General features: G+C 30.9%; 2 protein-coding genes across 5 annotated transcripts in view; one reads left to right on the top strand and one right to left on the bottom strand.

The window, feature by feature from the left end:
* The window catches only part of spoon (A-kinase anchor protein spoonbill), a 257728-nt gene extending 253373 nt beyond the window's left edge, over nt 1-4355 (bottom strand). For all 3 annotated transcript variants that reach the window (XM_075364638.1, XM_075364641.1, XM_075364642.1), the window contains exon 1: nt 4201-4355. The gene's annotated coding sequence lies outside the window, so the exon portion shown is untranslated. The remainder of the gene's footprint in view (nt 1-4200) is intronic.
* A 347-nt stretch (nt 4356-4702) lies between these two features.
* Gga (ADP-ribosylation factor-binding protein Gga) overlaps nt 4703-13541 on the top strand; it is an 81914-nt gene continuing 73075 nt past the window's right edge. For both annotated transcript variants that reach the window (XM_075364636.1, XM_075364635.1), the window contains exons 1-2: nt 4703-4840; nt 12561-12721. In XM_075364636.1, the coding sequence (XP_075220751.1) occupies nt 4804-4840; nt 12561-12721 (198 nt within the window). In that variant the 5' untranslated portion in view covers nt 4703-4803. The remainder of the gene's footprint in view (nt 4841-12560; nt 12722-13541) is intronic.

Raw genomic sequence — 13541 nt, 5'->3', positions numbered from 1 at the left:
TTGAAACAGGACTGATAGCAGTTGCAGTAGGTGCATGAGTGGTAAGGATAGCTGCCAATAAACATGTTACATCTTGTTAAGTCTTACCACAACCTGTCTGCCAAACTGTTGACTCCATGCACTCACTGAGGAATGGCGAGCCAACTGTCCCATGATCTTCAACCCAAACCCCCCTCCTCTTCAGACCACTTACATGTTTAGCTATAAGAATGCAGAGTATAACCCAAAAAATCTGATGTGTGCTACATGCCTTTCTTGTACCCCTATTAAATTGCATATACACATTTTTTGCTGCACTTTATTTAAACTTATTTCATTTCAAAGTGAAATACAATCCTCCAATTCTTTAATAAAGTGGACAGTTACACAATTGCTGAAATATTAGTTTTTATTAACATAAAATATTTATACTATTATCAATACAACAACCTTACATGAAATATTATGATACAGTAAATGTCCCTTTATTACTCATATTGCTAGATCAGTATTATTCGCATCTTCATTAGTTGCTGATTAACAAACGTTTTAGATTTCTGGTGCGTCATATAAATAAAAGTTAATAATAATTAAACTATTCCGTTTAGTGAACTCCTGTATATTGGTTACAAATGTTAATTTTGACCTTACGGTATAAAATATTCAGTTTTTATTATTGAATTATTTGGTGAATAATTAAAAATGAAAAAGAAACATAACATGAAGAAATATATCTAAAAATAAAATGACAAGATGAATATGAAGGGGAAGAAAATGTTAAAACCAAAGAAAGAATAAAAAGATTAAGAGAAGATGATAAATATAGAGGAAGAAAACGTTAAGAACAAGGAAAGAATAAAAAGATTAAGAGAGGATGATGAATACAAAGAGAGAAAATTTGAAAAATAGAGAACTTGTACACAAATTAAGCTCAGAAGAATTATATCAAACCAAAAAGTAATAAATAAATGGTTGGCAACAAAAAACAAACGAAAGGATGATCAACTCAGACTTAGGGAGAATATTGTCCAACAATATCAGAGGAATAATGAACTAAAAGATCAGAATTTTTTCCAATTTATTAAAAGATTGGGCATGTATGTCTCTGTGTACACATTGTTCTTGTGAGGGTCTATTTTTCAGTCATTCTGTGATTAAATTTAATGTAGATAAAATTAAACAGAAATTAAACTAGAAAATCCAAAAATACGATTCTAAAATATAATTTTCAACTAATATTAAATAATAAAATGTTTCACCAAATCTATTACATATACACACGTGTAATAATGCCTATTAAACTACATGTACACATTTTTAAAAGTACATAAAATTTTTTTTTCACTAATAACTTCTGATTTTTTTCATATATATATTAATTTTATTTATTAAATTATTATTTATTGTAAAACATTTTTACAATCACGGATTAATAAATCAATGTATTTAAATTTTTTTAAATTAGAAAAAAGGAGATGAAGTTTGATTTGAATCGATGTGCCTCCCTTGTAAAATCCAAATATTTCATTAATTAAAATGTTATTTGGCTATAACTCTGGAACCAATGAAAATAAGTACCACTTATATCATTGAAAAGTTCTCAATGAGGGCTTATTACTGCAGTTAAGAAAAAATCCAAAATTCAATTTTTTGGGGATTATGGGCTTTTCTGGACACTTTTGGTTCAGTCGATTGCAATCAAAAGGGGAGGTGCACAACTGTTACAACAGTCCCAAATCCAAAATTTCAACATCCTATGGTTAATCATTTTTGTTATGCGAGATACATACTTATGTACAGATGTCACACCCAAACTAGTCAAAATGGATTCAGGGATCATCAAAATGGATATTTTTGTTGAAATCTGAAAACCGAGATTTTTCGCCATCACAATACTTCCTTTACTTCATACAAGGAAGTAAAAAGTGAATATATTACATTATTAAAAACCATTTCATGTCTATTCTTTAGCATCACATTTTCCAACTTTTCACAACTTTTGAAATTTGTGATTGCGAAAAATCCTGATGCAATGGAAAAAAAAAAAATCAAGGTTATTTTTGGATTCAGCACTAAAAAGTACATAGGAATAAATGATCAAAATTTAAAAAACATTCCACAACCAAAATTTTGCAGGCTTGTGTAATGACAGTGAAGTTTAATGGTATAGCAAGACATGAAATTATAAGTTTATTCAAAACAAAATTACATAAAATTAGTTATGAAAAGAACTTAATAGAATGGCTATTAAAATGCAAATTCTTATCTTAAACAGTTGTATTCTTTTAAAAAGAACTTGAGAATTAAGTTTAATTGTTATACTGTTTACTTTTGATGTAATTTTTCTGGAATTCTAATGATTAGTGATGGATCAATAATTTATTACGATATCATGTATTATGTTTATGGTAGTCTACATTACCTTCATTGTTATGAAAATAAATCTTTAGGACTGTGTTTCATAATTTTTAATATTTGATACATGTGATTATAAATACAGCAGTTTAATCGGATTAAACTGTGGTTAGTCCATATAAAGATCTATGTGGACAAGACAGGGGTACAATATTTATGTTATTAGTCATTGTTGTGCAACAAACATAGCATATTGAATTGGAGATATTAACATATTGACTTTATAACCGTTTAATATTTTAATGAATTTTGAAAACTTACTCATGAGTGAACATACTTTGTTAATATTAATGTAAAGGCAATCAGCAGCCTGTATATTTTAACAAATAAGTAAATATGATGATTACATGACATTATGAAAGTACAACTTAAATGCTGAATAAAAAAAAAACAAATCATTTATTTATATAATGTATTTAGTGAACACTGCCACATTCAGCATTACTGATAAACTAAAGCCTGAAACTTAAGCCACAATCAATACCAAATCACAAACTGTTACTACTTTTCAGCTCTGGACAGTTGTTACATACAAATATAATATTTTAACTGCAACAGTTAAATGGGGTAGGAAAAAAATTTGACCAACTGGCATTGAGATAATTTCAAATTAACTTATAAAAACAATGTAAAGCAAGTTAATAAGTTTTGAAAAGAAAAATAATTTTACTAACCCTGTCCAATAATTAAAACACAAGTTGTGAAACACTTATTGTAAGGTACTTGTAAAGGATGATTCACCTCACAAAAAAAAAATCATGAGAACATTTTATCACAATAGAGTTCTTAATCAAGCAAGTCACATGCATTTAACATTAGATTCAAAAGGTGCAAATGCATAATAAAAACAAGCTTATTTAATGGTTCTATAGCGTTTTGAGTATTAAAGTGTAACCCTGCAATCTTCCAATAATCGTGGTTTTTCAAAATAAAATTTATAAACACTTGAGAATCTAATATAATTTAAAACATTGTCAAAGAACAATTTTAAACCCAGTATTAATAATACACTACAAAGAATATGAGAGTAAGTAAATGTATGTCACTTTTCAATTAACAGATTTATTTATTTTAAGGTTGATCACATACTGGTATTGCTCTTTAAAATGTTTCAATTAAAAAACGAACAATAAAAATAAAATAACATAAAGAAGAAATTCAGTGCTGCAATAACTGCACTAAATAATAAACAACGTCGTTAATTTAGGGGAAACAAATTATAAGGAAGATTTCAGTATTTCATTTAATAGAACTCTACCTAACAAACGTATTTAAATTTTTTTTAAAGTATTTAATTTTTTTATATTAAATAAAGCATTTAAAAAAATTATTTGCACATTTTTTATCACAATAATACTCTTACGCAACCTGACCACTACAAAAAAGCCTTCAAAAAGATCAATAAGAAACTAAATAAATCTCAAATACGGTAAATTAGAATGAATTAAACATATGCTAATTACAGTTTCTGAAGCTCACTTGTCGTTAACCTTACTTAAAAATTCAAATCGGTACGTTTTCCTAATTCATTAATAGATAAAACTTAAAAATCAACAAACGATCGAAAACACTACAGACTGTCGGGGTTGTTGAGCGGTTTCAGCTTTAATCTTCTGCAAAACGATACAATATATAAATAAAAAAAAAGGCAAATAATATTGACTAACATAAAGCATTAAGATGAAAAAAATAAACATAACGATTTTTCAATATTCTGATTACAACTTCGTAGCAATAATTTTTACCAACACCCCCACAGGCTGCTACATTTCCGGTCCTTTTAAAATAGAAAATAACCATACTCACCAAATGAATTTTATTTCAAATTGAAAATATAACAGCCACGAAGTCAATCGGTGCTTTTTGAAGTATTTAAACTTTTTAATTCCCGAGAAAGTATGTCAAAAAGTACACAAATCAACCACGTGCGACATGCAAGACGCACTTCAAAACAATATGGCTGCCTACGAAAATATTTAAATGAGTACCTGATTTCTGGATCATATAGTTTTTTTTTCAAGTTGTCAGTTAATAAATATCACCATTTAACTCTTTTTTTTAAATTCTAATTCATATAAGTTTTTATAGAAATCATTTTATTCATTTTTTCCTGAAATCGTTTTTCTAATTTTTAAAAATACATTTAAAGTGGAGTTTATATATTTAACCCTTCCATCTTTTAATGTTACCAAAAGTTTTCTGTTATTTCAATTATTACATTTTTAGATAAAAATGTACGCCATATGTTATTTTATACGTAATGTTACATTAAGATGGCATTGAGTTGTGTTAAGTCTGTCGTTTTGCATTTCAAGGTTTGGGTTGCATGACAGGTTATGACAGTAAATGTTATTTGTCTTCTCGTGTGAAAAGTAATGAACGATATTCTGTAACGCGACAATTATTAAAATGGATATTGTGACCACTAGCCTGGAAGCTCTTATTCGTAAGAATACATATTTTAATTTTAGTCATGAAAAAAGTCAGGTTTTTATATGTGTTAACTATAACTATTTAGCTACTTAATAGTTATTGCGTTATCAGCAATCATAAATTAACCCATTATATGCAGGTTTGCTTATAGGTTTTGTACTTTCCGCTTTTATAAATAAGTCGTTTTAGCGTTTATCTATTTTATAACCTGTGTATTTTTAATACTGTGACAAGCAAAATCATTGCTGTTTTTCTTAACACCTGATCTTTACATCCATGAGGGTGTATGTGAGGTTGGTTGCAATGATGAGTGGTCTGCCTCAGAATTGCCTGCCTTCTAAGAGTAACATTACAGGGAATTAAAAAGATTACAGAAAATTCAACATTTGAATTGCTTTCTAGATTAAACAATATATTCCTTGAATGCAACACTACATACAATGTTGTGCATGTTTGTAAAACTTGATTCACATTTTTTGATTAATAAAATTAAATATATAGTTCAGTGGAATACTTTTTTTAACTTTGTGTTATTTTAGCTGTAAAAAGGAAAGTAAAATAATTGTTTGGCTTTACCAAGTTAAGATAAATAAAGATCAATAAGAAGAAGTTTGTTATTAGACAACAAAAGTGATTGAAAGTTCTCTGATGTAAGTTAAAATGTCTATTAAATTTAAATATGGTTTGTTTCATCGTATATCTGGATTTTCTATTGAAAATTGGTTCAAATTGCACCAAGATTTGTAATTTGAGCAGTTTGGCTTTTGAGAAAATTATTTTTAAATAGAATTCATAAATGACAAATTATATTTTGTTTTACTTACAGATGTATCATTACAATCTCAGATCTCTTTGGTTTATTTTCTTTAGTACTAAATAAATTTTTGTTTTATCTTAATTTTTGCAGAATGTGGTTTTCCTAAATATTTTAGCTTGATGTTCATAACCCAATTCCTTTTTTTTTAACAATTTGTAAGAATATACGCCAGATTTTCATATGTGACTTTTTATTAAATATCTATACCTTGGTTAATTTTTAAAAAATAAAGGTCCATATACTGTGTTTTACTTTTGACTACCCATTTTTTACATATATTTTGTCTTTGCTTGTAGAAATTATCATGTATATTTGATACATGATAATTTAGATGTGTGATTTTTTTATACATATTATTAGACTAAGCTTCACTCTTTTATTCCAATCGTGTATATGTGTGTGTGTGTGTGTGTGTGTGTGTGTGTGTGTGTGCACACGCGCAAATAGGCAAAAAATTCTAGAGGTTTCAAAATAGAATGAGAGAGTTGACATGTGTTTGCTGCCTTCTAATAGATTAAAGAGATTTTCCTTATGTAAATTATTCTGTAATCTTATAAGATCTGCCTCCTATTATTTCATTGAACAACAGATTGTAGAATAGAGTAGTGGAAATTTGGCAGAGATACTTCTAATACATAGCCTGTTTTATAAGAACTTATTATATGTATTTTTTAAAGGTTTTGTAAACCTAAATTAGTGAGTCAGTGCCATTGACAAGTGTGTTATAAGGATTGGGCATTAACGTAATTAGTGAAGCATTAAGTGAAGTTGGGCACTAATCTGTCATTAAATAATTGCTTCTAAATACAGAGAATCTTCTTGGGTCTGGAGCTTACCAAATGTTTCTTACTTTTAAGTAAAATAGTATCCTATTATCTTGTTATATTTTAGTAATTGTAATTGACCCATTACTCATTACTCCCATTACTCATTATTTTCTTGAAACAGAGGACCTGTGACTGTTCATTATCAAAAAATTTTCTCTACAGCTGTAAATATTTGATTACAAATCAAATGCTTTTATTCATCTGCATGTTATGTCATCATTATTGTACATAATTTATTAATGTTAATTGCTGTTGAAACTATGCATTTGTAACATAATTCTGCTAATAATTTAACATTGTACGCTATTACAGATGGCATATGTGATATGAGTGTTGAATTTTAGCTATTTCAATTTAGTAAAACCATATTAAATTTTCTTCTTTTTTTTTTACTTGCACTTTTTAATATTTAATATATGATCTTATGATTTTATTTAATCTTTCATTATTTGCTATGGAACTAATTTACATAGACAAAATACACCGTATTTCATGTTGTTTTATATTTATTTTTCTGTGGTGAAACTTCTGATTATAAACCAAAATTTTGCGAATGTTATTTTAAGTTTATTATAATTATGAGATACGTAGTACTTCTTATGGCATTTTATAATCTAGCAACACTATTTTACATAGAAATTAATGTTTAAAGTTTAACTAACAAATTGTACGGGGGTTAGTTAATTGTTATGCACATGTAATTGCATTTATATTTCTGTTGTCAACACTGCTGTTTTCACATGCAGATGGACAGCTGTTTTGGTCTTAAAATTTATGTATGTTTTAAAGTTGATGAGTTAGATCATTACGACTGTAATTTTAACAATGACCACTCCATTTCCCATTTGCATTAAAGAAGAGCAGCGTTCATTAATCTGTTTTTTGTGTTATGATATTATATCACAGATCGAATTCTATGAAAGAATTTTAGCACAATACAGGAACAGTGTTAAGCAACTACGGAGTGTTGTGAGCAGTTTGAAAAATGTTTTAAATTGTCACATAAGTATTATACATAAAGAGGATGTAGAACACCTACTTACAGCTACTACTGATGGGAACACTAAGTATGTATTTGTCAAGGTTCTGAGAGATAGATGAGTGACTGTTGATGAACTGACAGTCTACAAATTAGTCATCGTTCTGCCTAAGAAATCATATACAATAGATAACTCATAAAGTTTGTGCAAGTGGGTCCAAAACAGCCCATAATGTTATATAACAAATGCCTTGACATTTTTCTACAAAATTTGGCCCGCTATGATAATGAAGGTAATGAATGCATTCTTGGGCAGAATTCAAGAAAGATGTTTTATAGCAGCATATGAATTGAAACAACCACAATTGCCCATCAGGCCAAAATTCAAAGTGAACCATCAGCAGGATAATTGATTTTAACTTTGGGGGGGGACTAACACAGTTAGTTAGTAGTGAAACTTTTTCAGGAAAGGAAACTTTATCAGTAGTAAATAGTGCTCATTACAGTGAAATATTTATTGAGAAGCTGAAGGCTCCAATTCGAAGCAAATACCAAGGAAATCTTCAAAAACATTGTTTTGTTCCATGACAATAGTTGTTGCATTCTGTTGTTCATTGTTGAAATCCAAAAAATCAAGTATGAAATATTTGCTCGTTCTCCGTGTAGTCGTGATCTTCTTCCTTTAGGCTATCACCTGTTTGGTCCTTCAAAGAGTCATTAAGATGTCATCATTCTACTCCAAACAAGAACTGAGGAAGTGGAGCATGCATGGCTTGTTACTCTACATTGTTACTCAATGAAAGATTAAAATAAAAGCTCTTTCTTTGTTTCCATACCTGAATGCAATGGAATTTTGTCATAGCTAAAATTCTTATCCTGGTGAAGAAGAGATTATGAGTTAGTAAAGCAGTTTATAGTGTGAAAACAGCATAGTGTGATGTAGTCTCCACAGAGACTACATAATAAGGTGTTTTCCATTATCTCCCACCAACTGTTACTTTTATACAGGTTTCAATTTTTATATAAAAATTTCAGAGATACTGAAAACTTTCTTAATTAAATGGTTTTTATTAAAAAATACAGATTATGTAGGTGTTAATCTAAAAATGTTTGAAATTTTTATTTTTGTAATTTTTTTAACATGGCAGCAGCAAAAGCAGCACACTTTCATGTAATATTTGATAAAAGTGTTTGCATCATGATATTTTTTACACTACATATATTCGAAAAGTTAGACTGACCATGATTTGGTGTGTTCCTATCATGTCTTTATCTGATTCTTAACCGTCACCCACACGTACTCTCAGCCATGTGAGATTGAGCAAGTGTAACAGGTCAACAAAATTCAGACTGACATAATGTTAAGTGCATATTATTTTTTCATTTGTTTCATTAAGCTCTTCACTCATCACCTATTACAGTGCTTCCAGGTGCAATGTTTTGCATTGTTAATGGAAAATTTACTCACTAACTTACTTCAACAGGTACCAAAACAGGCACTTTTTTATTTCCCTACAGATTTCATCAATGTAGATGTGCATATTGGGCTCACTTGTGGATCGTTCATTATAGTGTGTTCACATATATGTAAACAGGAATTCAGTCGACCACAGTGTTGTGGTTCACATCAAGTAGATCCTTGCAGAATTTTACAGTAGTGTACTACTGTAAATCATGAATAGTTACTTTGCATCATGAATAAATAAAATAATTATATGGTAGACTAATGTAGAACCTACTATAAAGCTATATCCGCCTGTAGAGGTTTTTCAGTAAAACAATTTGTTTCAGAGTGCATCCACCTGTCTTGTGAAATCATTTATAATATCATTTTATGTTTTTTTTACACCTATGGATCGTGTTTAATATTGTTCTATAATAAATCCGCTATAGCATAGTCTCTCGTATCAATCATGCTATGACTGTAGGAAATTCATTACTAAAAATTACTGACATAACACAGAAAGTTATATGGGAATGATCATAATATAATGAACTACTAAAACACACCGCAGTGGTTAGTTTTATCACAGATGTATGAAATAAGCTTTTAATTAAATCTATTATTTAACTGCTAGTAGTAGTTAAGACAGTAGGGACTGTAGAGTTAGTATAATTTTATTTACTGAACATGAATCAGAAAATAAACAAAAACTCACATCTGTGTAAAAATAATATCTCAGATCCAGTAAGATAAAGCCCACTCAAAGGTACTTCTAAGGTACTACTCACTTTTTCTGCTTAGCCTCCAGAACCACTGTAAGGTATTACTTCAGAGGATGAATGAGGTTGATTTGTACGAATCTAAATGAAGTGTGGTCTTGTACAGTTGCAGTTCAACCATTCCTTGAGGTGTGTGGTTAATTGAAGCCCAACCACCAAAGAACACTGGTACCCACAATCTAGTCAAATCCAAAGCCATATAAACTACTCTACGCCCTTCCAGATAGTGGATGGAGATAGTACAATCTTCACTTAAGATGGGAGTAGCATGTTGTTAATAACAACTTTATGTTAACCAGCTCAGATGTATGCTTAGAAGAGCCACTTTAGAACATGTCCAGGATTCATTGAAGGAAATCCTCTCTCATTCTTGAAATTGTGTGGTGCATTGGAAGTATTAAACTAATCTATTAATTCTTCAGCAGATCCCCGCTGGAATTTAGTTAAAACATGGTCCATTCAGTGTATAACATCCCAGTATCTTATTATTTATCACAATTTTGTTTCAAAGTTATCATAGGATAGTGTTTCGGGCTATACTTTTTATATGAATATAGATAGTACAGCATCGATTATTCAAACCTCTCAGGACCAGGGCTCTTTCACTTAATTAGATTAGTCAATTAAAAAAAAAACATTATTTCATTGTTCAAAATTAAAAGTTTTTTTAAAAAATCATTTCCAGTACACTCTGTTATAAATACATCAACAATAAATGTTGAAATAAAAAATACGAGGTGTGTGAGAAAAGTAATGAGATTGCTAACACTGCGAGCGATCTGGCAACGCTGTGTCTGCTGGTCTGTGCTTGACCTGTTTGTTCATCCCTTCCAAATGCTCAGTACGAGTTTCAACTCATGTTCCATCAACACATTATTTTTGACAGCACCATCAGTGAAGTTGTGTGTTAACGAAAATGAAGTATCGGAATTTAGAGCAACGTTGTGCAATCAAGTTTTCTGTTAAACTTGGGGAATTTGCAAGTGTGACATTTGAAAAGTTGAAACAGGCCTATGGGGAACGTTGCTTATCAAGATCACAAGTTTTCTGCCGGCACAAATCATTTTTGGAAGGCCAAGAACACATTGAAGATCAACCTCGCTCAGGGAGACCTTCAACTTCAAAATTTGACGAAAACGTTGAGTGTGTGAGAGTTCTTGTGAGATCAGTCCGTCATTTAACAGTAAGGATGATGAGTGAACAGTTAAATTTAAACAGTTTCACCGTACATCAAATTTTGACAGACGATTTGGACATGCGAAAGGTTTGTGCGAAATTGGTGCTGAATTCTTTGTCAGTGACCAAGAATTCTTTAATCGTGTGATCACAGGTGATGAACCCTGGATGTTTGAGTACAGTCCTGAAACAAAGCAGCAAAGTGAAGAATGGCACACTCCATCATCTCCTCGACCGAAAAAATGTCAAATGAGCAAATCAAAGATCAAAACCACGCTGATTTGCTTTTTTGACAGTAGGGGTATCGTGCATAAAGAATTTGTTCCTCCAGGACAAACTGTCAACCAAGTGTTTTACAAAGTTCTCCGTGAAAGGCTCAGAAAAAGAATGATTCGCATGAGACCAGACATTGCAGACAAGTGGATGCTTCATCATGACAATGCCCCATGTTACACGGCCATTTCCATCATGGAATTTTTTACCTCTAAATGCATTCCTATGGTTCCTCAATCCCCCCCCCTATTCACTTGATTTGAGTCCTTGTGACATTTTTCTTTTGCCGAAATTGAAATATGTCTTAAAAGGATGTCATTTTGGAACTCTAGAGAACATTCAAAAGACTGTGACTGACCAGTTGAAGCCTTCCAGCACTGCTACCAGGAGTGGGAACAATGACTCTGCCAGTGTATAGCTGCCCAAGGGAATTACTTTGAAGGGGATAATATTGTTTGAAAAAAATAAAAACTTTGGTAAGTAGAAAGTCTATTTGGGCTTAGCGCTTTTTGTTGGACTCATTCTGCCATTGGGTAAGGTAGCTTTCAGCTCAATTGGATGGTCTTGTTTAAGACTTATATAATGTCTGTGGAATCCGTTTAAGAGTAGTACACCAATGGGAATTTCACAGGTGCCATTCACATTGGTGGCATTCTGACTGAGGCAGGGTTAAATATGTCTAGAGGTCTTAAAGATGACCTCCGGTAAAATCCCTAAGGGCTAGGTACGGAGGGTTGTGGTGTGACAGTTGGATCCGTCACGAGGTGGGTGTCTTCCCCTTCGGGGTCAGTATGAAAAATAAAGAATCATTAATATTTTCATCCAGTTATTACGACCACCATGAAGAGCTCTTCATTGGACTCAAAGCAGTGTGTAACCATCCTGACCTTATCTTTGTAAAGACATAGCATTAACTTGACACCATACTCTACTGTAGGGGGTTTGATAAAAATTCTTTCAAATGAACTACTCCAGTTAAATTTTCAAGCAGTCTTCAGAATGAGACTACATCATGCAGAAGAATATGTGTCCATCCTATGATATTTATGGTCAGATCAATTCCAAAATTTTGTGGAAAATCATTAAAAAGTTCAAAAGCCTTGAAATGATATTTACTCTGTTCAACATTTGAATGAGTTAATTACCCACAACTAACCATCATATTTTCTCCTCCTCATGAACATTTCCCCACCTTTATCTAAATTGCTAGCACCAATCTCTCATAGCACTGTCCCAGATTTACTAGAATTATCTATGAACTGAATGAACAGGTTCATAAATTATTCATGGCTACTGTGCATGCACTCTGTTGCTTTGGCAACTGGTTTATTATCAACACCCGTTCATAACAATTCAGTTTTGAAATAGCCTTTGTAGTTAGTAGCATTAATAATGTTCATAAAAATTTCAATATTTAACATTTTTCTGTTAAAAAAAGAACGAGCGACTAGTAATCGGAACCAGTGCCCAGATACTGCAGCAATTGATGCATTTTGTGGTCTTGTCAACCGTGAACCAGATTGTGCTCAAATGGCAGCAAGATTTATTACAGCCAAAGTCCATTCATTACAAGAGTGGGAAGCTTTGCAAGCATTACATGTAAGTATTATCCTTAAATGGCTGTATTTAAAAATTGAATTATCTTTTAGCTTTAGAATTTTTTTTTATGATAAAGTCATAATTATTGTTATTGATTTAAGTTTTGAACATAAAAATACCATGAGCACATACGTCACTGTTTATAGATATAAATATCTAATGTGTCATTGTAGTTTTATCTGTATCCAACTTCAGCTAAGTAATAGAGTGATACGTTAAACTTGAAAGTCAATACAATTATTTGTTATCCAGTAGAATCAAAATGTATTGTCCCAGTTTCTTACTAAAAGTGTCATAAGGATTTGTATAACCTATGTTATTTATTTATTATTAATAAATAATTATTTCTGAAAAACCCTTAACTTATGTCACGATGATATTAACATACTTCTATATATAGGTTAATTCCTCAAGATACACTGACTTGACAACAGGCTTTACAGCAACTGGCCTATACTCAGTTGCCAGTCTATTTTATAGTCAGCTAGAAATTATTACTTTGATATAATTTTTTATACATTTTGTGTCATCTTATAGCATATTTTCTAATTGAAACTTTTAGGGTCGGAGTCTGATAGTAAGTTGCATTTGTTCATAACTTTTTACTCTGAAAGAAATATAGATCTATTATGTTACTGCTCTGTTTATATATCTCAAGAATATGTTATTGGCTGAGCAGTTGGTACATTAGTCTTAACATTTGTGAAAGTGGTATAAATTGGAAGTGTCCACAGCAACTCAATTTTTATTGGCAAATTAGTGCAACCTCACTTGAAATTCATTCTATTTACATTAAATAACCTGGAAAAATGCAGCTTCA

Source organism: Lycorma delicatula, chromosome 4, assembly GCF_047948215.1.
Source record: "Lycorma delicatula isolate Av1 chromosome 4, ASM4794821v1, whole genome shotgun sequence".
NCBI classification, from domain to species: domain Eukaryota; kingdom Metazoa; phylum Arthropoda; class Insecta; order Hemiptera; family Fulgoridae; genus Lycorma; species Lycorma delicatula.
The sequence above is the reverse complement of the archived record's forward strand: the minus strand, read 5'-3'. Positions and strand labels throughout refer to the sequence as shown.